The sequence below is a fragment of the Ochotona curzoniae genome, unplaced genomic scaffold (genome assembly GCF_017591425.1).
Source record: "Ochotona curzoniae isolate NIBS_2020 unplaced genomic scaffold, NIBS_Ocur_1.0 scaffold_1852, whole genome shotgun sequence".
Classification (NCBI taxonomy): domain Eukaryota; kingdom Metazoa; phylum Chordata; class Mammalia; order Lagomorpha; family Ochotonidae; genus Ochotona; species Ochotona curzoniae.
In genome coordinates, this window is record NW_024467087.1 from 12,625,811 (window position 1) to 12,653,244 (window position 27,434).

At 44.8% G+C, this 27,434-nt stretch overlaps 1 protein-coding gene across 3 annotated transcripts in view; it reads left to right on the plus strand.

The window, feature by feature from the left end:
- GPC3 (glypican 3) overlaps window positions 1–16,085 on the plus strand; it is a 367,445-nt gene extending 351,360 nt beyond the window's left edge. For all 3 annotated transcript variants that reach the window (XM_040999456.1, XM_040999457.1, XM_040999458.1), the window contains one exon: window positions 15,573–16,085. In XM_040999456.1, the coding sequence (XP_040855390.1) occupies window positions 15,573–15,742 (170 nt within the window). In that variant the 3' untranslated portion in view covers window positions 15,743–16,085. The remainder of the gene's footprint in view (window positions 1–15,572) is intronic.
- The last annotated feature ends 11,349 nt before the right edge of the window (window positions 16,086–27,434 follow it).

Consider the following 27,434-nt stretch of genomic DNA (forward strand, 5'->3'; position numbering starts at 1 on the left):
TAATGGACAAATGATAGTTATATGTACTTACAAGGTAAAAAAAAAGTGATATTTTGATATTTGTAAGAAGTCTGGCAAGTTAGTGGAAGGAAGTTCATGTTACAAAAACCTATTGATAGATTTCAAAAATTGTGAACTTTTAATTTCCTTTTCCACAAATGTGTTTCCAGTCTTCTTCCATGTGGAATAGTTAAATCAGGGTTTTATTTTATCAAAAAAAATGGACGACAATACGTTGGCACTTCAGTTCAAAAAAACATATGTGCCAATAAACTGTTAATGGCAAAAAAAAAAAAAAAAAAGTCCAGGGTAATGAACTCCATTTTCGAAGAAGTATTCCTTGAAGACATTCTCCTCAATCTCTCTTGACAAACTGATGTCTCCCATCATGTTGGAAAAAAATGTACAGGGGGGAAAAGTAGAGCATTTGAAAGGGTGTAGGGTTTCCTTTCCATAGCAGCCGTACCCCACAGTGCCTGGGCTCGGACACTCCCCACACCAGGCAAGCCAGGGAGAATTTCCCCAAAGTGCAGTGCTAGCCACCCTGGGGGTGAGAGGCCATGGCAAGCACTCCAGGCCTTCCGTGCATCTGACCCTGGCTGATTGATGTGAGTTTCCTGCCAGTCAGTGAGTGACTGAGACCAAAGCACAAGATCTATCCCTGACCACCCTGGCTCACTGAACAATAGCGAGAGAGAAAGAGAGAGGGAGAGAGGGAGGGAGGGAGAGAATGATGTACAGAAATGTGGACACACACACAGAAGAGGTTGGGAAATTGAAAGAATGAATATGAACATCAAAAGCGGGTGGATAATGTGACAGCCTGAGAGATTTGCTTAAATTCTGAGCACTGTTAATCTTCAGAATTCTCGCAAATAAAAACTGAGCATCTTAATGCTTTGGGAGCATGTTGAAGTTTAACCCTAATATTTACTTAGCCTTGTTCACTTGAGAAGTGGTACACCTGTGCTACTGAAGAATCAGGCCTGGGAAGCAGTCTGCCCCCAGCTTCCTCAGAACACTCCAGAGGCTCTGCCCGTCCCTTCCAATTCCCTGGGCAGCTTTTTGTTTCCCAGCCTGAAAAACTTCTTCCTTCTCATCCAGTCATCCCGTTCAGGCCAAGATTTTGTTTTCTTTATCTCTGTGTCCACCACAGCATCTTCCACAGTGTCTGGCAAACAAGTGGCCAATTCTTGTTCATTGCTGCTCCTCTTATTTCCTCTACCATCTGCCCCGCTCCTGCTCGGCGGGGAATGCTTAACAGCAGCTAGCATGTCTTACACCCTGATCACAGGGCCTGGCCTGCCAGGATCCCAGTACATCAAGAAATGATTCTGACACTCAAAACGTGTTAACTGAGTTAACGCATAAAATTAATTCCCTTGTACTGTGCAGCTAGCATTGTGACACAGCAAGTAAAGCCAGTGCTGGTGGCAGCAGCATCCCATATAGCACAGGTTTGAGGCCCAGCTGTTCCTCCTCCAATCCAGCTCCCTGCTAATGGCCTGAGAAAAGCAGTGAAAACAGTGGACAATTGCCTTAGTCCTTGTTCTTCTACTGCCCATGTGGGATACCCAGAAGAATCTCCTGGCTCCTGGATTCTGCCTGGCCCAGTCTCAGCCGTTGTAGCCATTTGAGGAATGAAACAGTGGATGAAAGATAGCCCCCCCCCCCGCCGCAGAATAAATATTTTAAGATTTATTTATTTTTATTGGAAAGTCAGATATACAGAGAGGACAAGAGACAGAGAAGATGATCTTCTGTCCAATGGTTCACTCCCCAAGCGGCTGCAATGGCCAGTGCTGTGCCTATCCGGAGCCAGGAGCAGACACTCCTTCCTCTAGGTCTCCCACGTGGGTACAGGGTCCCAAGGTTTTAGGCCATCCTTGACTGCTTTCCCAGGCCACAAGCAAGGAGCTGGATGGGAAGCAGGGCCGCCAGGATTAGAGCCAGCGCCCATATGAGATCCTGGCGCTTGCAAGGCGAGGACTTTAACCACTATGCTATTACGCCAGACCCAGAATAAATATTTTTTTAAAGTAATAAAAAAGGAGTAATCCCACTGTACTAGCACAATATAAATTTGTTCACATGTGGCTGCTTTATCCATTACTTGTTCACCTCAATGATAATCCCTGATGACATAAATAGGCAAAATGTTTTCTGTAAAGATTTATTTTTACTTCAAAAGCAGGTTTAGAGAGAGAGCAAGAGAGCTAGCTCTTCCATTTAGTGGTTTGCTTCCCCAAATAGCTGCGACAGGTGGAGTTGGGCCAATCTGAAACCAAGAGCTTGGCACTTCATCTGGATCTCCCATGTGGGTACATGGGCTCAAGCACTTGTGCCATCATCCTATGCTGCCTTTCTAGGCATATTAGCAGGGAGCTTGATCAGAAGTGGAGTGGCCAGGACTCTGACTGATGCCCTAATGGGATACCAGCACCATAGGTGATGCTTAACCTACTATGCCATGGCAACAACACCCCAAAATGCTTTTATAAGAACACCAAAGATAAGGAGCAAGGGCCTGTCCTTGTGGCACAGTGCGTTAGGCCACTGCTTATATAGACAGCATCCCGTCTCAGAGTGCTGGGTTAAATCCCTGCTGCTTTGTTTCCAGTCCAGCTGCCTGATAAGACTCCTGAGAAGAAGGTGTGATGGTAGAAGTGCTTGGGTCCCTGCCATCCAATGGGAGGTCTGGATGGAGTTCCACGCTCTTGGCTTCTGCCTTGCCAGATCTGGTCATTGCAGCCATTTGGGGAGTGAACAAGAGGATAAAAGATCTCACTCCCTCCCTATCTGTAACTCTGCCTTTCAAGTAATGTAAGTCCTCTTAAAAAAAAAAATCAGGAGCCACAATTTGGCATATGCTAGTATAGGATATGTGCTAGCTATTTTCCCTGAAATGGTGTTGCAGTAAAGAAAAGGCAGGGATGAACTAGATGGTTTAGGGAAAGAATCTATGGAGGAAAGAGAAAAGTAGATCCAGAGGTAAAGACGGAGAGGCCAGGATGTGAGAAACACTGCCTGTGTTTTGTGGCCTGTGCACGCTTTAAATGGTACCTGCCCGCTTGACTGGCCCACCAGGACATAAGATAAACAAACCTGTCCTCCCACTGCACCCTCCCCCCAAATCAAATCCAAAGAGGAGCCTCCTAAATTCTGCTGCAGGCTTAATACTAAGGAAAGTAGAGATTTCAGGCTTACTTACCTTGTTGTTAGTAAAGGAGCTTCAAATTTCTCCCTTGGGTGACCTAGACTGTAATCTGGCTCTATAACCCTCTGTGAATACTTCTTCCATTTGTGAGGGAGTTAGGGTGACCGGAGAGGCTCCACTTACTTCCTCTAACCTGTTGGCAGAGAAATTAAAAAGACAACCAGAAATTGCTTTCCAACTGGAACTCTACAGGGTACAGGGAGAACTGATTGGGACAAATCAAATGAAGAAAACAAGCTTTATTTAAAGAGAATGCATCTTTAATCGTGGTAATCCCTTCAGTAAATTGCTTTCTCTTGTGACATTGCATTCATAATTAGAGTTTGCTCACTTTGACTTTCTCTGCGTTGCCACTTGCTACGTAGGCAGTTGTGAATTTGCGGGCTGAATCATGCACTTAGTTCTCCCATTACATTTCTTGACCGAACAAATCTCAGCACTAAAATGTCAACCACTTTTGGAAGTGAATCAAAGGTCACTAGGCAATTATATTTCCTTTAACACTTTCACAAAAGATCTGGTTTATCCGTTGCTTAATGATTTCAGTTAATACTTCTCTGAGAAGTATTCAGTGTGTTAAAATTGTACAAGTAAAAGTGAAATATTCCTGGGCCAGACCTTGTAGCATATCAGGTAAAGGCACCACTTGGGACCCCCATGCCCTTTCCCAAGTCATCCCATCCCGCCTGGTTCCTCTATTTGTGATCCAGCTTCCTGCTAATGCACATCCTTGGAGGCAGCAAGTGATGGCCTAAATACTTGAGTCTCTGCCAACCACATAACCTGGATGGAGCTTCTGGATCCTGGCTTCTGCCTGGCCCAGCCCTAGATTTTGTAGGCGTTTGGGGAGTGAACCAGCAGATGGGAAAATAATTTTTCAATCTCTCTTTCTTCCCTCCCTCATCCATCCTCACTGGGGTGCTACCTGTATTAGCATGCAACCATTTCCAAAGCATTATAGTCTCAATCCATTTATGAACATGCACAAAAGTATATTTACCAGTAATTACACCCAGTAAGCTGTGTGGTGGTGATTGGAGGGAGTAATTTGTCTTTTTACCTGGAATACTTAGGTATTGCTTGGATCTTTAGCTTTATGGAAATATTCAAATTTGGGGTAGCTAGGAAGTAACAAAATCCACAGACTCTAGCAGCAGTGTGCCGTGGTAGTTTTAGTTTGGAGGAGGCTGTTGGAGCTGACCCAGTGAGAGACAGCGAGATGGTCCAGAGAAACACATGAATTGAGTGCAGATTAGCTTCGCATTTACACACCATCATATGTGAAAGCCTGGGTTGGAGTACAAGCTGGGGCTTCTGATCTCGACTTCCTAACAAGGCAGTCCCTGGGAGGCAGTGGTGATGGCTCAGACCTGGATTGAGTTCCCAGCTGCTGACTTCAGATTGGCTGAGCCCTGACTGCTGTGATAGTTTTCCAATTGAGAAGGGAGATGTATCTGCTTCTCCTTCTTGCTTCCTGTATGTGTGGCACCCAAATAAATAGAATCAAGTACCAGAAAAAGCCCACAAAGGAATTGAAATAACCAGAGAGGTAAGAGGGAAATCTGGAGGAAGTCATGTCAGAAATAAGAGACCCACATTTCGAGCCCAACGATGACCAACAGTATCAGGTGCTGAAAAGAGCTCAAAATAAAATAGCAAGAAGATTTCCTGGAGGGATTCACTGTAAACTGACCTGAAGGACATAATCGGGCTGATGAAAATGCTGTAAAATTGGATTTATGGCGGTGGTCTCATAACTTAGTAAACTTACTAAAAATCATTGTTTGTATACTTGAGATTTACTGAAAATGGTTGAACTTTATGACATGCAAATTATGTCTTAATAATGTTGCTTAAAAATGTAGAGCAATAGACTTCTTTGAAATGTAGTTTGGGGTTAGCTATGTTTCCAACAGCAGACTTTGCAGTGTAATCTCATCCTAATTAGCTTGGGAAAAGCCCCATGAAATAGCAATGACAAGGAGTTTATGAGATAACCTACACCACACCTCAATCCTTCAACCCTGCCAGATTAACAACTGCTTTGTTTCATTTGGTTTCTACCAACCCAAGTATATCACTACCCTAGGACCAATTATCTTTGGATAATTGAAGATCACTTGTGTTTTAATCATTATTAACAGAAAAGGAGTGCAACTTGTCAGGCTGCAGAGCATCAGTCTTTATCTGCTTTTGTCGTTCTCCCTTGCATTTTACTGTGTGCTTACGTGGATTCACTCTTGGCCTTGCAATATCTGAGATCTCACCGCTGTTCTAAAAACTCTATGAAACTTAAAACCGTGATGCCTTGTCATTCTCATTTTCTTTCTGAATTAAACTTATCTAAGCAAGACATATTAGTCTTGGTTAACAAGCACATTTGATGTATTCTGTGGTGAAGTAAAAAGAAAAGGAATGCGGTTGCCCCTTGCTAATTATAAGGAAGCAAGGGTGCCAATGATCCTACTACAAGTGTTTTTTATTGTTATTTTCCATTATACATTTTTATAGCTATAGGGCTTCCTCTTTCTACCCATCCACCCTGTTTTCTCCTGCATTTTTACAATAATATTTTCTGGCCTCATCATCTTATTTTGGTTCAGTGTCGTTCTGCTGTGTTTTGTACTCTTCAGTGGTCTGGCTGGCATTCTTTCTAGAACTTCCCTTTTCCTCCTCCTTTACATTTTATAGCTGTGTGCCTGGCATCTCTCTACCTTTCCTGGTCTCCTTTTGTACTTTCCTACTTTGTTCTAATGCCCACAGAGCTGTTTGTATGCTGATCATCTAGCTGCTTCTCCTCAGTTGCCTTTCCACTGGGTCCTTCCAACTTATGGCCTAATCATGTGCCCAAACTGAATTCTCTCCATCTGAAGCCCTGCTTTTCTTCTACTGCATCCTGTGTGATCCATTATATGACCACATTGAGCTAGATGCATGTTACCAACAAATGGGTGGTTGTTTCTGATTGGCGAGGGAAATGATTGAACGTAAACAATTCCTGGATTGGTTGTAACCATCTTTTACATAGGTGACGTTCTCATAGGACCAGCCCACATCATGTGTCTATTTTGTTATTTGATAAACAGGCACAGTATTGGTAAACTGGAGAGCTTATGAGATTCTATCCCCCTCATTGGACTAACTAGTAAGTAGTTTCCCAGCCAGAATCATGTTATGGTTGCTAACCCTTCTAATCTAACCATGGTCCCCAGCAGACAATTGTTTCTTTCATTGTGAGAGGATCCAAAATGGTCTCTTTGGATTGCTCTGCACACAGTGTTGAAAAGAAGACTGCAAAGGCCACTTTAACCGTTATCATTTCACCCATCATCCCTGTCGTGCCTGAAATCCTAGCTAGTATCTCAAGGCAGGAAGATGCAGCAGAAGTGATTTACCATCACTCTTCATTCTGCATAATTCCCTTCACTACCGTCTCTACCTACTGGCTGGCCAAGTGGCCATGGACCACTTCTAGAGATAGGTCTCACTGCCTGCGGGTAGCTTCTAAAATTTTTAGACCATGCTAATTATTAGAAAGTTCTTGATTTCTTCTGTTTTCAAAATTGCACGACTTTAGGTTTTTTTAATTTCTTTTAAATCCATATCTTTTCACCTTGAAAGATAAGAGCATGAAACATTGTGGTCTTAGACATGATTATGGAGCAAGAAGGATTTACAATAGAGAGGGGAATAACAAGCAAAGCATGGGAAGTTTGCGGTGGGGATTGTTTAGCAATGTCAGGGAAGTAGGTCTGTGGAGCTAGAGAGGCAGACAAGAGACGCAGAGGGAAGAAGCTGACTTGGCGCATAGCTGTGAGCAGTGATGAAATGGAAAGTTAAGGAAGGAGATCCTGGAGCATCTTCTACAAGAAATGGAACCCAGATTATAAGTTCTTAAGATTCAACACCAATCAGAAGATTACAACCTCCTCCTTTGTCTAAGGTCATGGAAAGAGGCCCTTGGAAACAGGGAATGTTTTGTAGAGAAATGACAAGAACAGAAAACAATGATTGGACGCAGGAAATTGGTTTAAAGAGCAATGGCAAAGGGAACAGGAGTGACGAGAGCAATAGAAAAGGAGGGGGAATGAAAGCAGAACTTTTAGGTTAAGGAATTATTGTATGTATTTCTGTGCCAGCATGTAATTGTATTTTCCTGGCAGTGGTCCCAAAGACCTCTGCAAGGGGAAAAGGGTGCCAGCGTGTATTGTGGCAGAAATTGAAGTCTGTCTCTGTTCTGTGAAAGCCAGGCAGGGGCACTTTATTAACAAAGCTACATTTTAATGTCGCAGAAACAGCTCTTGAACCTCAATCACCAGCATGCTGTGTCCCTGGGAACCAGCACGGTGGTGGGAAGGGCAAGGTGTGGCCCAGAGCTGTGAATATTATGAGGTAGGGACAGGGGTCAAAAGTCAGGGAACGCAGTCACAAAGGCTCCAAGTGAGAAAGAAGTAGAAGCTGCTTCCTGCCAGGGTGGTACACGGAATGCAGCACGTGGCAGCTGCTCACGGAGCAAGGCATCAAGTTCCAGGCAGCAAAAGGGAATAAGCAAGTCATCTGTGTGGATTCCATCCCCTTTGAGTCCAGTAAACTGATGCCATGGATAAGCAACATGGACTGCTGCTTAAAAGTACCTTTGGAATCCAGAGGTCAGGGTTTGGGCACTGCCCTTGGCTTCCTGACCCCATCTTTGTTTTTAACATCAGCACGGAGCAACACTGGTTTTGTTCCCTAGGGAAATCACCAATTCAAAAGGCTCATACTTGGGAATTGTGTTTTGTAAGGAGATGGCTCTTAGTCTGCACTGTCTTAGTAGGTTTGGGTTAGGTCTGGGTTAGGTCTTCATTCATACAACTAGTTATTTAGGGAGCAGTCGATACGGAGAAAAGACAGACTCATTTGCTACTTTGCTGGGCTTTAATGAGTGGAATCTAGGCATGACTAACTCTGTCATGAGACAGGTGGAAGTTAGTGCTTTAAGACAATGTTGAAGAGAGGGGTAAAAGTTCTCAACTGGAGAGTAAAGGAGAAAATTTAGATGGAACGCTTAGGTGTCATCATAAATGAAAGAGGAAGAAAACTTCCCAGTCAGCTGTTGATTTCTGGCCGGAGATGTTCCAAATGGCTTCAGGGACTTGCCTGTCACACCAATAATTTTTCTTGCTGTTGAGCATTGCCAGGACATTGCAAAGCATTTTAGTTCACAGGTACATTTTAAAAATGGAAGGGTCCCACATTTGGAGGTTTGTAACACCCTGATACATCTGCTGGAAACCTTGATACTCTTGGGCTCCGAGGGATACACACCCACTCCCTCAATCCCCTGCTTACCTGCAGTTGCATTTGAGCACAATATAATCAGAGCTCCATGAATATAAACATGTAAATAATTTCTTAAACTAAGTAGAATGTACTGTTTTAAAAACAGTAAGATTCCCAGCTTAGCATCACTTCTGTGAGTTAGAAAAACAAATATAAGTTGACTGAGTTTTTTGTCTTGTTTTGCTTAGGGTAGGTGTTTGGCTTGGTGGTTAAAATGTCGGTTAAGATACCTGCATCCCATATTAAAGTACATAGGTACAAGTCCCAGCTCCGCTGCCAATTCCAGCTTCATGCTGGAGGCAGCAGTTGATGACTCTGGTCATTGGTTTCCTGTCATCCATGTGAGAAGCCTAGCTTGGATTCTGAGTTCCAGGCTTCAACTTGGCCTCGTCCATTGCAGACATTTGAGGAATCAGGTGAACAGGCTCCCATCCACTGGTTGTCAACTGCCCAAATTAATAAATTTGTAAAATTTTAATTTTTCGCATGGTTGGTATATTTGAAAGGCAGAGTGACAGAGGAGAATGGAAAGGAACTCTGCCATCCACAGGTTCACTTCCCAAACGCCTGCAAAAGCCAGGGCTTGGTCAAACCAAAGCCAGGAGCCCAGAACACCAATGGCATGTCCCATGTGGGCAGCAGGGACTGAAATACATGTGCCATCCATCTTCCTCTGCAGAGTGTATTAGCAGAGAGCCAGATCCAAAGTGGAGCAGCTAGGACTTGAGCCACCGTTCTCATCTCTGGCTTGACCACAATGCCAACTGCTAAAAGCTGTTAAAAATTTAGCCTCTGATTTAAAACTTGACAAAAAATTTCAATTCTCAGCTGAGAATCCAAATCTGCCCTAACAGGGTAGCATGTAAATAGACATGTATTTCCGTGCTTTTCAGACCTTTCCATTTAAGTTCTCAAACAGAGGAAAGAGATATGTAAATCCTGCTGTTCAGTGACTTAGCAAATCGTGCGTTTCTAGTCCATCTCAAGCCTAGCGTATGCTTTTGCCTTAACGCCCCAACAAGAAGCATTCCAGGGCTCCACGGACCCATGGCAAGGTGTTCTGAACCTACATATGTACCAGGTTGAGAAACTGAGGCCAAAATGGGAGGCTACATCTCAACCGATGGAGAAAAGCCACTGTATTTTCACACCCCATGTTTGCCAGCTGGAATTAGCTATCCCATGTAAATGTACTCAATTATTACAAGTGATTCAAGTATACAGAACTCTGGCGGGGTATATTAAAAATTAACTTTTAAAATGAGTGAGCAACTCACTGCCACAACCCTCTTCCAGGTTGGGAAATTTCCCTTTCTTTCTCTTTTTTTTTATAGCCACTTGTTTGCCAAAAGGAAAAAAAGGCACTTTGGCCTAACAGGATTCCTTTAGGAGGGAGCCCATCTTACAATTAAAAAAAAAAAAATCCAACTAAAAAGAGAGAAGGCACACTTAAGCCTCTTTTTTTTTTTTCTTTAATATATCATAAATTCCCAGAGCCCTAAAGGTCAGGTCAGAAAGTTCCCAGAGGAAGGCGCACTAATGTGGCAGGAAGGAAGGCTGTGTTAGGGAGAGGCCAAGGAACCAGGATCTGTGTAGCATCCAGAAGCAAGTGGCGAAGCCCAAAGGCTCTGTGGGAATGTACAGAATGAGCCCTGTGAAATAGCTCACACTGGCTTTGGAGATTTCCCCGATTTCAGTCTCTGCGGTATGCCAGGCAGTGTCCTGGGGGCTGGTGTACACAGCAAATGCGAAACACACAGCTAGCAGTGTAGCTCTATTACTATATTAGGGTCGGAATGCAGCCATCTGCTGGTTCAAGCTTGGCAAGGAAGAGACTCCCATGCTTGTCTCAGCAGCGGCATTCTCTCCCCCTGGCATTTTGCTAGTGGCTCTTCTGTCAGGCTGCCCCATGAAGTCTTTCTGTTGGTGTGTGTGATGCCCCGATTGCTGGCCGTTGTCCTCTAATTGGTGCCTGTGCCCAAAAAAGGGGCAGCAGGTAGAAATGTGTTCCCTAGTGCATGCACAAACCCCCAGTGACTTGGCAAATGCCCCAAAGCTCGTCTCCCTGGTTGACAGTTCCTCCCTGCTCCATGTACCCCGTCAACAACTTCTGTTCCCCTCCTCACAAGCTTCATGTATGCTAGCCTCAGTGGAAGTTGTTACTGTGCCAAGGGTCTCTCACCCCAAGATCAGATCAGCAGGAGGAGGAGGATTCAGAACTGGGTAAATGATGACCACCACCAGAGAAAACATCCCCAGAGGAGCAACTGATGGACACAGCTTGCATAGGGAGGTTCTGTTGGGGCCAGCTGCCTTGGCTGCTCACATGGAAGGAATGATAGCAGCCTGCCTTAGACTGTGCCCCCCTCAGCCTTGGAATCAGAACTGAAACAAGAAGGCAACTAAGAAGGTGCCCCGACTTCCAGATGAAGAAATTATCTAAGGACAGAGTAAACCAGCAGCCAAGCCAGCATACTGTAGCCTTCTTACCTGAGAGGCTTCTTTAGCAGGAAGAATTGCTAAGGACAAGAAAGCGCTGCCTCCCAGTACAGATCCTGGTGACTGTTTTAAATGATCACCTAATCTGCAAGTCAAAGCACATGCAGGTGGAATGATAATCAGGGTAGGATATGCATAATGAGTACAGGGTACTGAGGGTTTCCTCTGGGTCTCTAGGAGTAGCTGAACTGTTTACAAATAGAAACTCTCTTCCTTCTTGGCCTGAAGAAAAAGGTTCTCACTGATGATCAACTTCAAGAATAGAAACAATTTGTGTGTGTTGTACAACATGCACATAATAGAACAAAAGTATGTTCTGCCAAAAAAAAAAGTGTTACACATAAAAAGATGAATGGTTTGTTACAAACCATGCCTATTCTGGTAATCACCACAATCTTGAAAGTCTTGGGTCTGGTGTAGGTTTAGCTGCTTTGGAGGTTTCTTGTTGAAGACTTTTGTATCTGCTACTGGCTCATGCCCAGATGCAGTTGTTTTCCAAGACTGCGCCCCTGAAGGGTCTTTCCCACTTAGGGTGATTCTCTGCAGTGTCAACAGTGATCTTTCTGAAAAACACAAGATATTATGGGGAGGTTTCCTTACTTAAAAGCCTTTGGTGGTGTCTTATTGCCCGTACAATACCTGCGGCATTCCCACTCTACCATGATTGGGCACTGACTGCTCCATCCAGCCTTATCTGCCTTTCCTCACCTGCCACTGCACATGCGCACATTCCACAGTCTCGATCCCCCCTAGAGGATTCTCATAGCTCCTAACTGTGCCTTCCCTATGTTTTCTGACAGTATTGAGTTTGCTTAGGCCAAACCATCTGCCTGGAATGGCCACTTCATTCAGCCCTGCCACAGCTCACTACTCCTCAACCTTCCTGGGGTATATTATATCACGAGGATTTCAAAAAAGTCCACCCAGATCCTTCAGCTTGGAATTTCTCTCCCTTCTACCCAGCGGTCTTTGGCTTGTACCTTTGAGCCAAGAAGCTAGTTGGCCTGAAGAAGATCTGTTTCCCTTGCCAGGGTGTAGGATTCCTGAAGACACACGCCAAGGCTTTTCCAACCCCTGTGCTCTAGACTGCAGGCTAGCCTGGGTTATTGGATCACATTGAATTACCCTGTGCAGGGATCTCAAATCATGTTTATCTTTGATCAAAATCCTGTTTCTTCTGCTTCCCATAAGGCATCTTTGTTACACTAAGCTGTCCCCATTCATCTGACCTTTAGGTTGGTGGCCCAGAGGATAGCTATGCAGAGATTCCCATTAACAAAGGCCACAGGAGCCTGATCAGGGAATTGGGTTATAAAACTTGATATTCCTGAATGGTGAGCCTCAGGAAGTCTGTAGCCACAGTTTAAGGAACATAAGGAGATAACATCCTGAAATTTCCCTAGGAACTCTGGAGATTGGATATTTGACTCAGCTTTCTTCCAGGAATGGCTAATGGCCCAGGTCAGCTTTGATTGCCTCAGGGAAATAGACTGATAGGATAATCCTCATTCCAGATCCTCCAAGCCGGAGCTCTTGCAGTATTTCACAAAGATCAACAGGACTGTATAATCAAATATGTGGTCTGTTTTATGTGTAAATCCTGGCTTTGGGGGTGTTCTCTTTGGCTGTGTGTTTTTTACTAATCAATTATTTTTTCTAAGAAGTAATCCATTACGAGTTAATCACTGCTGTGTCTTCTGTATGCATAATTTTTCAAGAGGCAATACAGTTTCACATGTAAGAGCCAGAGCTGGATTCCAATAGCCCCTCTGCCACTTACCAGCTGTGAAAATACGAGAAAAATAATTAAACTGAATTTGAGCCTGCTTACCAGTAACATGGAAATAATGGCTACTGTGTAACACTGGAGAAGGGTAAATTAAATGAGATAATGCGTATAAACAGCATAACATACTGAATTTTCATTGTATGAAAGGCATTAACAGGAGGTTCCTTGCTGAAATTTCAAAACAGAGCCCAGGGGATACAAATAACAAAAAGATATTTGGTGGTTTAAAAGTGCTGGACTTACCATAAGTGCTACAGGAAAAAAATAAACTAATAGGGGGGAGTATTTGAAGAGCAAAACAATTCATGCAGGAACTGAGTAGTCACAATAATAGATGCTCTTTCCTCTCGATGCTGGACAAGAGGCATCACCCAGCAAAGGAATCAGAGAGCAGTATGAGAGCTCTCTCATTCAGGTCAACCCTAAAAATACTCTGCTTCATTAAAGTAGCGAAGTTGCCATAGGACTCAAGGAAGGGCTTTCAACAGAGTCAGCCATATGTGCCCTCCACTTGGGTGAAACCCGATCGTGACCTAAGCCCGGGCTGTCCTTGCCGACTGACAGCTGACCTCGTCCTTCTCTGTGTGCCCTGCATAGTTCACCTTTTAGAGAAAGGGGTTTAGTTTCCAAAGAGAGCAATGATACTCTTTGTTCTATTTCTTTGGGCATGTGAGATCCAGATCATAAGGTTTACAATATTGGTTTTGCATGGATAAGAGGATTCCCAGAAAAGTTGAATTCAGTTGTTGTCAGCACTCAGGAACACAAACTCCACTTTTATGGAAGGAAATATAATCTTGTTCATATAGATTAAAAGTTAGGATATTGTTTATACAAAGAATTAGTAACAAAATTGGAACATATTTGCTTTGACTGTTATTCCAAATGAGTAGAAAAAGTATCAATCCATGTTGGATTCAGAAGGATATGAACTATATAATACATGGAGACTAAACGAAAACGACAGAAAAAGTTCATCCACATGGTCATCAAGTATATGCAACTTAAAGAGACCTTACAATATCATCTGATTGATGAAAATCTTTTCTCTCCATTGAGGCACATTTCCTTCTCATTGCAGCTGGCTTTAGAAAGTGTCATCACTGTCTGTGATCGGAGATCCCCTTGACCTTGCTGCCTGCCTCCAAGCAGCCCTGGGGCCCGAGCCCTGATGGGCACACATCAGCTGTGTGCTGTGTCCCCATGCTTTCTTCCTGTGACTTAGTGTTCCATCCCCTGTAAGAGGAGCTCTCCCTTCCCCTTCCTTCCTTCTGCAGAATCTCAGTCATTTCCTCTGTGCCTGTCACTATTGCATCTCAGTGTCCCAAAGGGATCCTTCCGGCCCCCTTTGGCCACAGGACAGTTGGCTGCGGGTGAGGCTACTCACATCACCGGCACCTTCACAAAACAGTGAGACAGAATCATTGGCCATGGAATCCAGAAGTACCAAGAGAGTAGATTTGAAAAACAAAATCCGAAAGAAATGGATCTTGAATTTGCTTGATAAACCACGACCTGCTTAGATTTGCCTTCTGTGAGATCTGTGGATTAGACCCACCCCAGAGCACTGTAATAGCTTTTCAGAAACCTGAACATATCTGTGATTGGTAGGCAGTCAAAAAATGAAATAGCCTTACTCCTCACCTCTTTGTCAGTCTCAGTGTGCTTAATATCACTTTAAATCCTTTGTTTGAGATCTTTTTGTAGGAGGCAGCAGCAGGGAAAAAAAAAAACCTACCAATAAAAAGAACTATTAGGGAAAAGTAAAGTAAGCTTCAAAGTCAAAACTACCATATCCTCAACCCTAATTTAAAGCAAAATATCTGGGCAAGTATTGTGGTGTAGCAGGTAAAGTTGCTGCCTCAGGGGCACCAGTTCAAATCCTAGCTGCTCAACTTCCCATCCAGCTCCCTGATAATATGTCTGAAAAATAAGCAAAAGATATCTCAAGTGCTTGGACACCTGCACTCATGTGGGAGACCTGGAAGAAGCCCCTGCCTTTGGCCTGGCCATTATGGCCATCTGGAGAGTAAATGAGCAGATGGAAAACCTCTCCCTACTCCCTCCTCCTGGCTTTCTGAAACTCAAATATAATGAAACTTTTTTTTAAGTACCCAAGGGAAAGTATATGCAGTATAGGACCCATAAAAGTATACATACAAAGACACAAATGCAGTGGCAGGTGTTTGTTGCAGCAGTTAAGACAGGGCTTGTGAACTTGCATCCCTTATTGGAATGCCTGGCTCCAAGTCTTGGTACTGCTGATATACACTAGGTGATGGCGCAAGTATTTGGGTCCCTACCACTCACATAGGAGGCTCACATTGACTTCCCAGCTGCTGCCTGTTAGGGGTATTTGGGAAATAAACCAATAGATAGAATATCTTGCCCACTCACTCGCTCTCCCTTCCACATACACATTAAAATGACCTTCAAGCATAGCCACGTCTGGGAGATATTTCACAGAACCAACCTACACAACCTCAGGCAGGTGGGGATGGGGGGTTGCTATCTATTCACTCCCTCTTGCTATGACCGCTGGAAGGAATCATTTATAGCTGTGTCCTGATCTCTTTCCATGTCTTCCCATCTTCTTCCCATCTCCTAGCGCCCTTTCTTTCCAAAGAAAGAAGGAGAACCAGGGCTTCCTTCCCAGCAGTTTGAGACAAGCACTTGAGCTATGAGAAATGTCTACCTGATGCTGTGGGCACGCCTGCATTTCACGTTCTCCTCTTCTTTTGGCAGAACTGGCTTACGATTTGGACGCGGATGATGCTCCTGGAAGCAAGCAACACATGAATCCGAAGGACAATGAGCTAATCGCCTCGCAGAACCGCGGCCACACCCAGTCCCCCCTGAAGCTTCTCACCACCGTGGCCATTTATGTGGTGTGCTTTTTCTTGCTGGTGCACTGACTTTAGTGCCCAGCCCCTGTGCTGCCCTGCAGCACCCCGTGGTTTCCCCCTCTATAAAGGAAACCACCTCCTTATTTTTTTTCTATTTTTTTATCTTGTTTACTTCCTCCAGCCATTCAGTAGAGGACCAACCCCATGTGATGTCTTCGAAAATCAAAGTGGCATCTTTATGAGGAAGCTAATTTTAGTGTTAGGATAGATTGTACTTTTGCAGAAAAGGTAAAAACCAACTGTGCCAAATTATTTTCCTATGTTTGGCTGCTAGAACATGGTTTCCATGTTGTCTTTCTCTCTCTCTTTGCATGGATTTCTTTAAAAAAAATAAATAAATGATCAAATAAAATGTGTTGGGTCTTTTTTTCTTTTGGCAAGTCCTCTTATATGGTGACCACATAATGCTTCTTCCCAACCTGCTTCCAATTCCTTAGAATCCCCTCAGGCCCAGCCCAGCAGGATGCTTGCAATGTATTTTTCCACCTATCTTTTCGGTTTCAAAACTGACCCTCAAAGGCCAATGCCAGGGCATAGTAGCCTAAGCCTCCGTATATAAAACCCATATGGGTGTTGATTCAAGTCCTGGTGGCTCCATTTCTGATCCAGCTCCCTGTTAATGGTATGGGAAAGCAACGGACGATGGCCCAAGTGCTTGGGCCCCTGCACACCCATGGGAGATATGAAAGAGGTTTCCAGGCTTCAGATTGGCTCAAGCAACCCTTTGGGGAATGAAAATCAACCAACAGAAGATCTCTCTTTCTCTGCCTATCAAACACTAAATAAACCAATTAAATAAATAAATCTTAAAGAAGAAACTTACCTTAGGCCACAAAGCCACTCCCTCCCCAGCATACATCTACCAATTCCTGTTAAAGCCCTTGGTTGGGGCCCGGTGCAGTGGCCTAGCAGCTAAAGTCCTCACCTTGAATGCACCGGGATTCTATATGGATGCCAGTTCTAATCCCAGCAGCTCCACTTCCCATCCACCTCCCAGCTTGTGGCCTGGGAAGACAGTTGAGGATGGCCCAAAGCCTTGGGACCCTGCACCCACATGGGAGACCTGGAAGAGCTCATGGCTCCTGGTTTCAGATCAGTGCAGCACTGGCTGTTGCAGTCACTTGGGGAGTGAATAATTGGATGAAAGATCTTCCTCTCCATCTCTCCTCCTGTCTGTATATCTGACTTTGCAATAAAGCTAAATAAATCTTTAAAAGTAGTCCTTGGTTGGAGAGGTCTATGAAACCAAAAAATTTCACCAAAGAATTTCCCTGGCCTCTGGTCTGGAATAAATTTCACTTTGCCAAGAAATGCTCTGTGTGGCTCATGCAACAGTTACACACTTTCCTACAGGTCCTAACCCAAAAATATGGGTGAAACAGTGCAAAGAACTAATCCCCCTTGCTTCTATGCTGCTGGTTCTGGCTTGCTATCACCTCCCTCTCCTCAGCCTGCCACCCATGCATGGCAAGTTGCCCTGGGTAAGTTATCAGTGAGCCTGACTAGGAATAAGCTTTCATGGCCTCAGTTGGGCATCTTTAGCATGTATATATTCCAACAACAAGGTTTTGCAAAATCTGTTGCATTTTGGATGCCATCCCAGAAGTTGGGGATAGTGGGGGAAAAAACAAAACAGGTTCAATGTTCTGCTCCAATGGGACTAAAGGTCTGGAACCACAGCACAGAGCTTTCCATTGGTCATAAGCCCAGCACGATCACTTGAATTTGCTTTTTGACATCTACAATGGCAAGTTATGATGGCACTGACCTTGAGAACTAGACATTCTGCTGCGAAGGAAGCTGGGGAAAAGCCAACTGGCCGTTTTTGTGCATGTAGGTCACCCAGCCCATGGCAACAGAGACATTGTTGATGCTTTCTGAATGGCGTGAGCTCAGTTCCCTCCTGGTAAGTCTGAGGAAGAATAAAATGCAGGGAAGGGATGTGAGCAGAGGTCGAGGAATGGATGGAGAAAGCCCCTTTGATTTTAGGAGGTGGTCCCAGTAAGGGTCTCCGATTTCAGCCCAATGGCAACAGGTCACCATGCGGGAAGCAGAAGCTGCAGATTCTCACAACTTACCATCCCCCTCCTGCTGTGCCCATCACACTTGGACCAGACTTCTCCAGAACACAGGTTTCCAGTGTACATTTTTTTGTCCCTTAGCAAAAGTGCCTGCAAGCACAAAGGGGAAATATTTTGTCTCGTGTTTTCCTTTAGTTGATGTTGGAATTCAAGCCACAGTCAGTTGGATTTGTTAAGCTGATTTTAGTGACTTGGAACAATTAGTGAGACTCAAAAGGAAAAGCAGCCAATTCTGCTTGAGATCCCTACTGTTTTTGTATTTCAGTGGGGTTTGTTTCATAATTACCTGTCTCCCCTCCGCCATCCACCGCCCACCCCCCCATAATTCCTAGACTTGTCCAGCATATGATCCTGTTTAATGTGCTTCAGCAGTTCCCAGCACATGACCCAAGACAGCCAGTGTTTCTGCTGTCTTGTTCTTCTGTCTGCCAGCTATTGTCTGTCCACCCAGGCCAAGGGACACAGGCCTGAAGACAATGCGCTCAGAACGTCCAAGGCCTACTGGCTTCATCCACATGAGTGCAATTAAAATGGATGACAGTGCAGCTTTCCCCATGTACATTTAGCAAACGCGCCAAATCTACTATCTCCTACTGACATTTACAATGTCATGATGGTTGGCCCCTTTCAGTCTGGGCCTTTTTGGATTCCCCCTATCTTTTTGGCACTACTCTTGCTCAGAATTGAGTTTTACAGCCAGTTAGTGGTTTTTCATCTTTGAGATGTTTATCTTAGCCTTCAATGTGAACTTCCTGGACTTGAACTATGTTGAGATGACGATTTTGTCAAAAGAGGAGGCCTGGCAGCTGGAAAGTTGACCCATCTCGGTGGAACTTCCCAGCATCCCTTCTCATTGGGTGCACACAGGAGCTTCCTCCCACTATACTCTGGTACTTGACCAGCGTTAATTCATCACAATGACACGACACTGAGCCCCATGACAGAAAGTGACCGCCTAGATCACCCCACAGCCTGCTTGATTAGCTCCCGAGATAATGTGTTAATAGGTCACAAAGCAACCTGTTTGATTGCTGGACACTTAATATGTTTAAGCAGAACTATGTTTTGCCAAATTAAAAGGTTATCAGTACACAAGTATACATGTCACAAATGTTCTAACAAAACATCACAGAAATTTTTTCAGTGCAGCTTTCCCCATAATTTCATGCCCATAAATACTTAATACTAAATATGATGTATATACATTAGGGGTTTTTTTTTGCCCTGTGCATATACATATCCACACTCAGAAATATCCTAAACATAGAATTCTATAAAGATACACCAATCTTTATAAGGATGATATCAAATCTACCTTCTATTATTTTCCCAACTGGTCTACATCTTCCACAGAAGAACATCATGAGACTAAAATAACACCCTGCTGGCCTTCAACAGTTATTTCTAATCACTGAGTTGCCTCTTCTGCGATTTTTGCATTTCAAGACAGTGGCAGCCCTGATCCATGGCCCAGTAGGATGGAGCTCGTCTCATGCCATCAGGCCCACAGATGAACACATGATGGCAGCTGGAGCCAGAGCTGAGAGGATGCTTGGTCATTATGCACCCATTGAAGCTGAGGAATACGACCAGGACAGTTTGGATACACTTGATTAGCAATCACATCACACTCTAATGCAGGATGAAGCCCTGGCCACCTAATCCCCTGGAATATTTCTGAAAGACTGACTATTGAGCCAGCACTCTTTCATCCCATACTCACACAAATGATTTTTTAAAAAAAAAAAAAACATATTTTGAAAGACAGAATGAAAAAGATTTTCCATCTGCTAGTTCATTCCCCAAATAGCCACAACAGCCAGGGCTGGGCTAGACTGGAGCCAGAAACCAGGAAATCTATTCAGGTTTCCAACATGGGAGGCAGAAACTCAAGCACTTGGGCCATCATTCATCGTCTCTGAAGTATGTCATGAGGGAAGCTCGGTGGAAAGTAGGGTAGCTGGCACTCCATTCTAGTCACTCCCATAAGATGCAGGCACCCCAAGCCTGTTCAACCTCCTGTGCCACAATGCCTGCCTCATGCAATTGCTGTTTAAAACTGCAGTTCCAGAGCAGGCATTTAGTGCAGTGAGTGAAGTCGGAGCTTGGGATACCCACATCCCATTTCAAAGAGCCTGGCCCCAGGCTTGGCTTCTCTGCTGTCTTTCCAGCTCACTACTCATACAGTTATGGCTCAAGAAGCTGGGCCCCTGCCACTCATGTGGGAGACCCAAATGGAAGTCTGGGTTCCTGGCTTCGGCCTGGCCCAGGCCCAGTTGATACTGGAATTTGCAGAGTAAACTAATGGCTGGAAGATTTGCTTCTGTCACTCTTTCAAACAGATGACTCTTTTAATAAAAATAAATTGCAAGAGTTTTTATCTTATTTTACTTGTCTATGTCCCTGTGCCACAATTCTGTGTGTGTGTGTGTGTGTGTGAGAGAGAGAGAGAGAGAGAGAGAAAGCGTGAGCATGTTAAGATAGAGAAACACTTTACTCTTGCCAAGGCCACAGCATTTTTGAAAGCCCTCTTCTGGAACTACTGTTGAGCCAGTAGATGTGCCATACAAGAAAACCAGCCTTACGTCTTTATAATCACACCTTATTTGAAACCAAAAATAATATTCTTAGTTTGATCACTCACCTCATTCACTAGACTTGCTGCCAAGTAGCTTTTATCTGTTTCCAAAAACCAAATCTGCCCTCAAGAAACAAATGCCCACACCCCCACACCAGAGAAGGTTCCAAAGAATGTGCTATGTGCTATGAAGTGTTTCAGTTCTGCCAAAGTTTTAGAAATCTTGAGGCCACTTGCCCTGGCAGAGTGTTTGCCTTCTCACCTCTTGGAAGGGTGCTAGTTTAGGTGTAGAAGCTATGCTGAGTTTGCCTTGTAAACAAAAGCAGCTCACTTTTTTTATTCACTTATATTGCTTTAGAAATAAATATCATTTGAAAGATTCACATTAAAAAGAAGGTATATAGCTAGCAGGCAATTTGTGCTCAATATTTTATTAAGTCAGCCTTCCTTCTATAAATATTTTTGAGCAATGCTTTGCACAAGAACCCATGTCACAGGCTAGAGAGATGATATAGGCCCCACGCAGCCCCTTCTCTCAGTGACTCCACACCCAACGTTGGCATTAAGTAAATAAGAAATGACAATAGGGGAGGATGTTTGGCTTAGCAGTTGGGATGCCAGTCAGGACATACAAGTTTCACCTCAAAGGACCTGGGTTTAAGTGCCATCTGTGGCCCCTGACTCAAGCCTTCTGCTAAGACAGACCCTGGGACACAGTGAGATGGCTTAAATAACTGACTTCCACATCACTCATGGGTGAGACCTGGATTGAATCAAACTCCTGACTTTAGCCAGGCCCAATGCTGGCCATTGTGGGCATTTGAGGAGTGAATCAGTGGATGAGAGCGAGCTCGCTCTCTCTCGGTCTCTCTCTCTCTCTCTCTCTCTTCTCCCAGCCTCAACTAAAAACAAATATATTTGAATTACAATACATAAGGGTTGGTGTTGTGGTACTGTGGATTAAGCCAGCACTTTGGATACCTTTATCCCATACCAGAATGCCAGTTTGAATCCTAGCTGCATCATTTCTATTCCAACTTCCTGCTAATGCACCTGGAAAGACAGAAGATGATGATCCAAATTCTTGGGTCCCTGCCATGTAATGTGGGGAGACCCAGATGGAGTTTCAAGCATCAGCCTTCAACCTGAGCCAGCCCCAGCCACTACAGCCATTCGGGAGTAAACCAGCAGTTGCAAAATCTGTCTCTTCCATACTTTGTGTCATTCCACCCTTCAAATAAGTAATTTCTCTTTTTTTAAGATTTATTTTATTTTTATTGGAAAGGTGGATATACAGAGAGGAGAGACAGAGAGGAAGATCTTCCGTCCAATGATTCACTCCCCAAGTGAGCGCAACGGGCCGATACTATGCCGGTCCGAAGCCAGGAGCCTCTTCCGTGTCTACCCATGTGGGTGCAGGTTCCCAAAGCCTTGGGCCATCCTCAACTGCTTTCCCAGGCCACAGGCAGGGAGCTGGAAGGGAAGCGGGGCTGCTGGGATAGAACCAGCGCCCATATGGGATCCCGGGCATGCAAGGCGAGGACCTTAACCACTGTGCCACCGCGCCGGGCCCCAAATAAGTAATTTCATTAAAAAAATACAGTACAATCTAAACACTATACATGCCTGGGATAAATGGAAGAGCAAAGTGGGGTACATACTAAGGTCAACTGGGCCATGCCTATAATCCTTGAAAAAAGTGAATAAAGGTTATGTCTGGGTAAAAAGGGAAAAGTATAGAATATTTGAGGAAAGATTAGAACTTGTCCAAGCTATGAAAGGGGAAGAGTGTCTCACTCAGAAAATCCATGGTTCATTACTTGCCACGACCAGAAATTGCAGACTGCCAGCTGCCTCCAGGGGAGTGGGGTCATCTATGTGTACACCATGGAATGTGATGCATCATCAGAAAAAAGAAATCAGACAGCAACCCAGCAGCATAGAAGAATCTTAAAATCATAGTGTGGATAAAAATAATAAAAACAGAAATCCAATGAACTATAGAGCATCTCTCCATTTAGATGAATTAAAATATAAGCACACAAAGCAATATATATTTCATTAAAATTATAATTTCATCGGGACCCACACCATGGCCCAGTGGGCTAATCCTCTGCCTGTGGCACCAGCACCCCATATGGAAGCAGGTTTGAGTCCATGCTGCTCTACTTCCTAACCAGCTCCCTGCTCACAGCCTGGGAAAGCAGTAGAGGATAAGTATTTTGGGCCCCTGTGCCCATGCAGGAGATTCAAAAATAGCTCCCGGCTCCTGGCTTCATTCAGAACAGCCCAGTTCTGGACAATATAACCACTTGGCGAATGAAGCAGCAGGTGGAAGGTCTGTCTATCCTTCTCTGTACCTCTGCCTTTCAAATATAAGTACATGTTTCTAAAATATCATTTCACTAAATGATATTAACATGCTAGGATGGATGCTTTTGTGGGGAGGGAAAGCAAGGTGGACTCTGGGGAGCAAACAGAAAAGATAAATCAAGAAAAGCAAGAGAGCGGCCTTATCCAGAACAACTAAGATGACATGGCATAAAGTGAGCAGTAGGTTGGCTTGTTTTATTTTATTTTTAAAAGTACAGAGTGCCCTTCCATCTGCTGGTTCTTCCCAAATGCCCACTATGGCTGAGGTTGGGCCAGCGCAATGCAGGGAGCTGTGGACTCAATGCAGCCCTCCCTCACATGTGGCAGGAGCACAGCTCCTAGAGCCATCCCATGACAGCCTTCCAGCAACTACCCGAGCAAGAAGCAGGAGCCAGGAGCTGAATGACTAGCAAGCCCACGCACTCCAATGTGGGCATTTTGATTGGCAGTTCAGCCAATAGGCCAAACATCTACCCCTAAGCAATACAGCTTTAACTAAACAAAAATACCTTCTCTTTCTGTGACACATGGGACTTGCCACCCTAAGTCTGTGAGTAAATCATCACTCGCCCATACAGGTTCTGTTTGCAACATTATAGCTAATAGCTGATAAGGACGTGATATCGTTACAGGGGTTTTTTTGGAGGGGGTTAGGAGGAGAGTAAAAATTCCTGCTCTTCAGCACCATGAAGCAATGGAATTGTTCTCTTTTGCTTTATTGGCTTCTTCCATCCATCAAGAAAAATCATCAACTTCAACCCTTTTCATTTTACAGATGCAGAACCGAAGTCTCAGAGAGGTTAAGAGGCCTGCTTCAGGGTCACACAGCAAGGTGAGGGCAAGGTCGAGCCCGACTCCATCAGAGCCTTTTGACTCACGAAATGCACACCCTGTCGCTATGAAAAAGCAAAAATGAACAAAAAGCTCCACAGCCAAGAGAGAGGGAAGCTGTTTTCTGAAATCTGTGCACACGTAGACAGGGTTATACTGATCTTCATTTTGATCCTACTGGCAGTTTGAAAAAAAAAAAGCCTTATCTAACAAAACACATTGCTTTTCCAAATTAATGCGCTCAAGCCAGGGCCTGCTTCGAGCCGTTTCATGTTGCCTTTACAAATGAGAACCTTGGGTGCGGGAATTCCATCAGCCTCCTGAAGCCTCCTGTCACAACAGAGGCATTGTTCTCCTCGCCCTGTGCTGCCGGCTTGCCTGCCTTTTCTGTCAGGTGTTAGGTATTTGTTTTGTTGTGCGGGTGCTTTTGTAAACAGTCTAGACGTGGACCTACATGGAACCATCCAGAAGGCAGCCACAACTCCCACAGTGGGATTAGGCAACCCCTTGTGCTATTCTTCTCTCAGGGAAGCCTGCGAAGCAGCTGCTCCCCCAGCCATCTCCCCAGGCAGACTCCATCCAAGGGAGAGCCTGAAGATACTGCGAGAGGAGACAGGGGAAGCAATGTTCACTGGCCCATGACCATCTTTGTTGGGCATTTGTGATGAATTGTTGCCCTCCTTTTTGTCTCTGAGCACTAAATGTTTTCTCTTTGCCTATGTATCCTCGCCCATGCTGAGTTCAGTGTTTCTGCATGTAGGCCATATTTACTGCACCCTGAATGAGCCAGATATAACAAGGCTGCTCCACTTCTGATCCAGCTCCCTGCATGGCCGGAGAGAGCAGCAGACGATGGCTCAGGTCCTTGAATCCCTGTACCCACGTGGGAGAGCAGAAAGAAGCTCCTGACTTCAAGCTTCAAATCAGTTCAGTTCTGGCCATAGAGGCTACTTGGGGAGTGAACCAGTGGATGGATGCCCTCTCCTGTTTGCTCTCTCTATAAAATCTGCCTTTCAAATAGAATAAATAATAATTATAAAACCTGCCAGGAGGGCAAGACACAGGTTACCTGAACTGCACTGCAGGTATTGCTTGCTATCTCAAAGCCAATTATACTACATGGAATAACCACAAGCATGATTCTCACTTTATCATTTACACTACTGGTTGCATTAATTTTCACTTTTATGATGCACTCTTGATGATAACAAGGTTTCATCCTTCTAAAAACCTGGAGCTGTGAGCCTTGTGCCCCTAGAGCTTCCCTGAGACTGTCTCTGCTGGGAGAAGCTTCTGGAAGGCTGGAAATTCCAAATAAAAATATGTGCCTTCAGCCTGCAATCAGTGAGCTCCTTCTACCCGGACTCTCTCCATCATGGCCATGCCCAGATGATGTAGCTGTTTATGTGATGAATGTCCATTTCAGTATTGGGAGCTCTGAGGTACGATGACAACTATTTATTTTCTCTCATGTCAACAACACCATGGCCATGTGACCCAGTAATGAGGCTACCAAGGGCTGGCCAACTATAAAAATCTATCATGTCCCTCCTCTCTTATCCACTACAAATGGAACATTCACTAGTAACTGAATGTTCACTGAATCATGCTGATACCACACTGTTTTCTGCCATTTTATCAATAAGGTCTTACTCCTCAAATTGCCTTGAACTTAGTTATGGCCATAGAGCAAAAACATTAGGTCCAACAGTAGAAGCTGGGCTGGTTCCAAATGGCCACACATGGACATGTATGTCTGAGTGAATTTCTCCTTAACCTCCTGTTTACCATAACCTGAATCCTACGTTACCAAGCAAAGAGCCAATTTGTTCCCAAAATGTTTTTGTTTCAATCATTATGCAGTACTTTGTGAAAATTCATGCACTACATAGGTACATATACAAGAAGAATCTTAGCACACTGATTTTGCCAGATCTATTGCATTTACCTTCAAAAGCCACCAGATTGGTTACCTTTCTAATGTCATGAGCGTTTAAAACACAGTTTGGGATTCCCAATACATTAGAATCTCCCAAACTGCCACAGGCTCTTCTTCAGGGCTTTCTTCCTAATGTCTGAAGTAGTGGATGAACTTAGGTATTCTTTCTTAATGTGAATGATTTCCAGTGGTTAATTCATAGTATAGTACCTAAGAACACCATAGCTTCTGAGCACAGCTCCCCCACCCAAGTTGCAGACAATTTTCCAACACTAGAGAAGAGTACACTCGACAGTCTCTTCCTATGATCAGTTCAGCCACAGTGTCACCCAAATGCCAGACTATGCCCAAGATCACAGTACATCCTGGAGTGCCTCTCCCTGGGTGGGTGCTTAGGCTCATGGGAGGGAGCGTTATAAATGGTCCCATACAGTCCTGAAGAGTTTCATTAGCATCGAAGTTTAGAGGTGAGGAAACCAAGACATGTAAAGTACTATGGTATGGCTTACAAGAACAGAAGGCCCTGGGCTTTCTGGGGCCTTTGTAGCTGCCAGCCACTGTTGGCCTAACACACCCAGGAGCCTATCTGTGGGGATTAGCACTGTCCTTAGTCATACATGGATACTGATCTTCAGATAAAAAAAAAAAAGCAAAAATCTCTGACTTCACAGGAACAGGCTTCCTAGCCTCTTCATCATCTCAGTATTTCACACTTGACAATGAGAGGTCAACTTCAGAAGAAAGAGGCCCGGGAGTGGTAATAGGAATTGACAACTTTGGCTTCATCTGAGGCTGAGAATCAATGTGCTGTTTGAAGGGGAACATTATTGACCACTCACAAATGGCCATGGCCAAAACTGGTTATTCATCTGTCTTGCCTCATCCCTTCATGTAGGTCTCCTGTGGCGAGCTTTTGTCAAGCCTTTTCAGGGCTCTGACCGTAACAGACAATGCAAGCAGGTGCCCGCTTCCCACCACCACCACTGCCATCTTCTCTATCCAGGGGCTCCAGACTGTATCCCAGATATCTGCCACCACTGCTCTCCCCAGTCCCTTGTTTCATAGCTTAGCTAGAGCTGGAGGTAAGGCCCACTGCAATGTCCACCTATGATGGACCCTGTAGGACACTGTCACATCCCAATGAATCAGCAGCCAACTGCCAGGCATCATCTAAAGTTTCGAGAGCAAGCATGTACACTGAGCCATGGGCCCTTGTAGGCTCAGCATGGGCTACAGCCCAGCAGGACGCTAGCAGCTGAATGCGGAGTATCTAAGAGATGAGATGAGATCAAATGCAGCCAGACTATGAGGAAAGCTGGGACCTCCCAAGAGCTGAGCAGAACAGCTGCGGCCAGTGCTAGGAGCTGGCCACAGACCTGAGGAAAAGGCATTCATGTTTGCCGAGAGTTTGCCAGGCCCGTCCACCCAATTTGTCCTGATGGGAGCTTCAGTTACATCCAGGCTTTTCTCCAACAAGGAGAGAAGAAGTGTACCCACTCCTGTGCCCACAGCCAATACCCAGTCTCCACAGGAGCCCATGTGCCTGTGCTGCCCCGGGCAGGGCAGCTTGGTGATTCCTTTCCCTTCTCCTTGTGTTCATGTTCAGCTGTGTGAGGCCAAAGTCCCTGCACCACAAGCCATGGGTCTTTGCTCTCATTACTTTAAACAAACGCCTTTGGCCCTGGAACACACTCCACAGCACAGGGAATCACAGGCCTTCTCTCGCACCACCAGGCTCTGGCTTCTCGTAGACACCGAAGTTTCCAGGTGAGAGGCAAGCCAGCACACAGACACGGCTGTGGTGATGCAGGGCTCTCCAGACAGCCCTGAGCTGGTGGAAGGCGCAAGCGAGCAGCTGCGCCCCACTTCCTCGGTGGTGCCATCTGTCGGGAGCCCAGA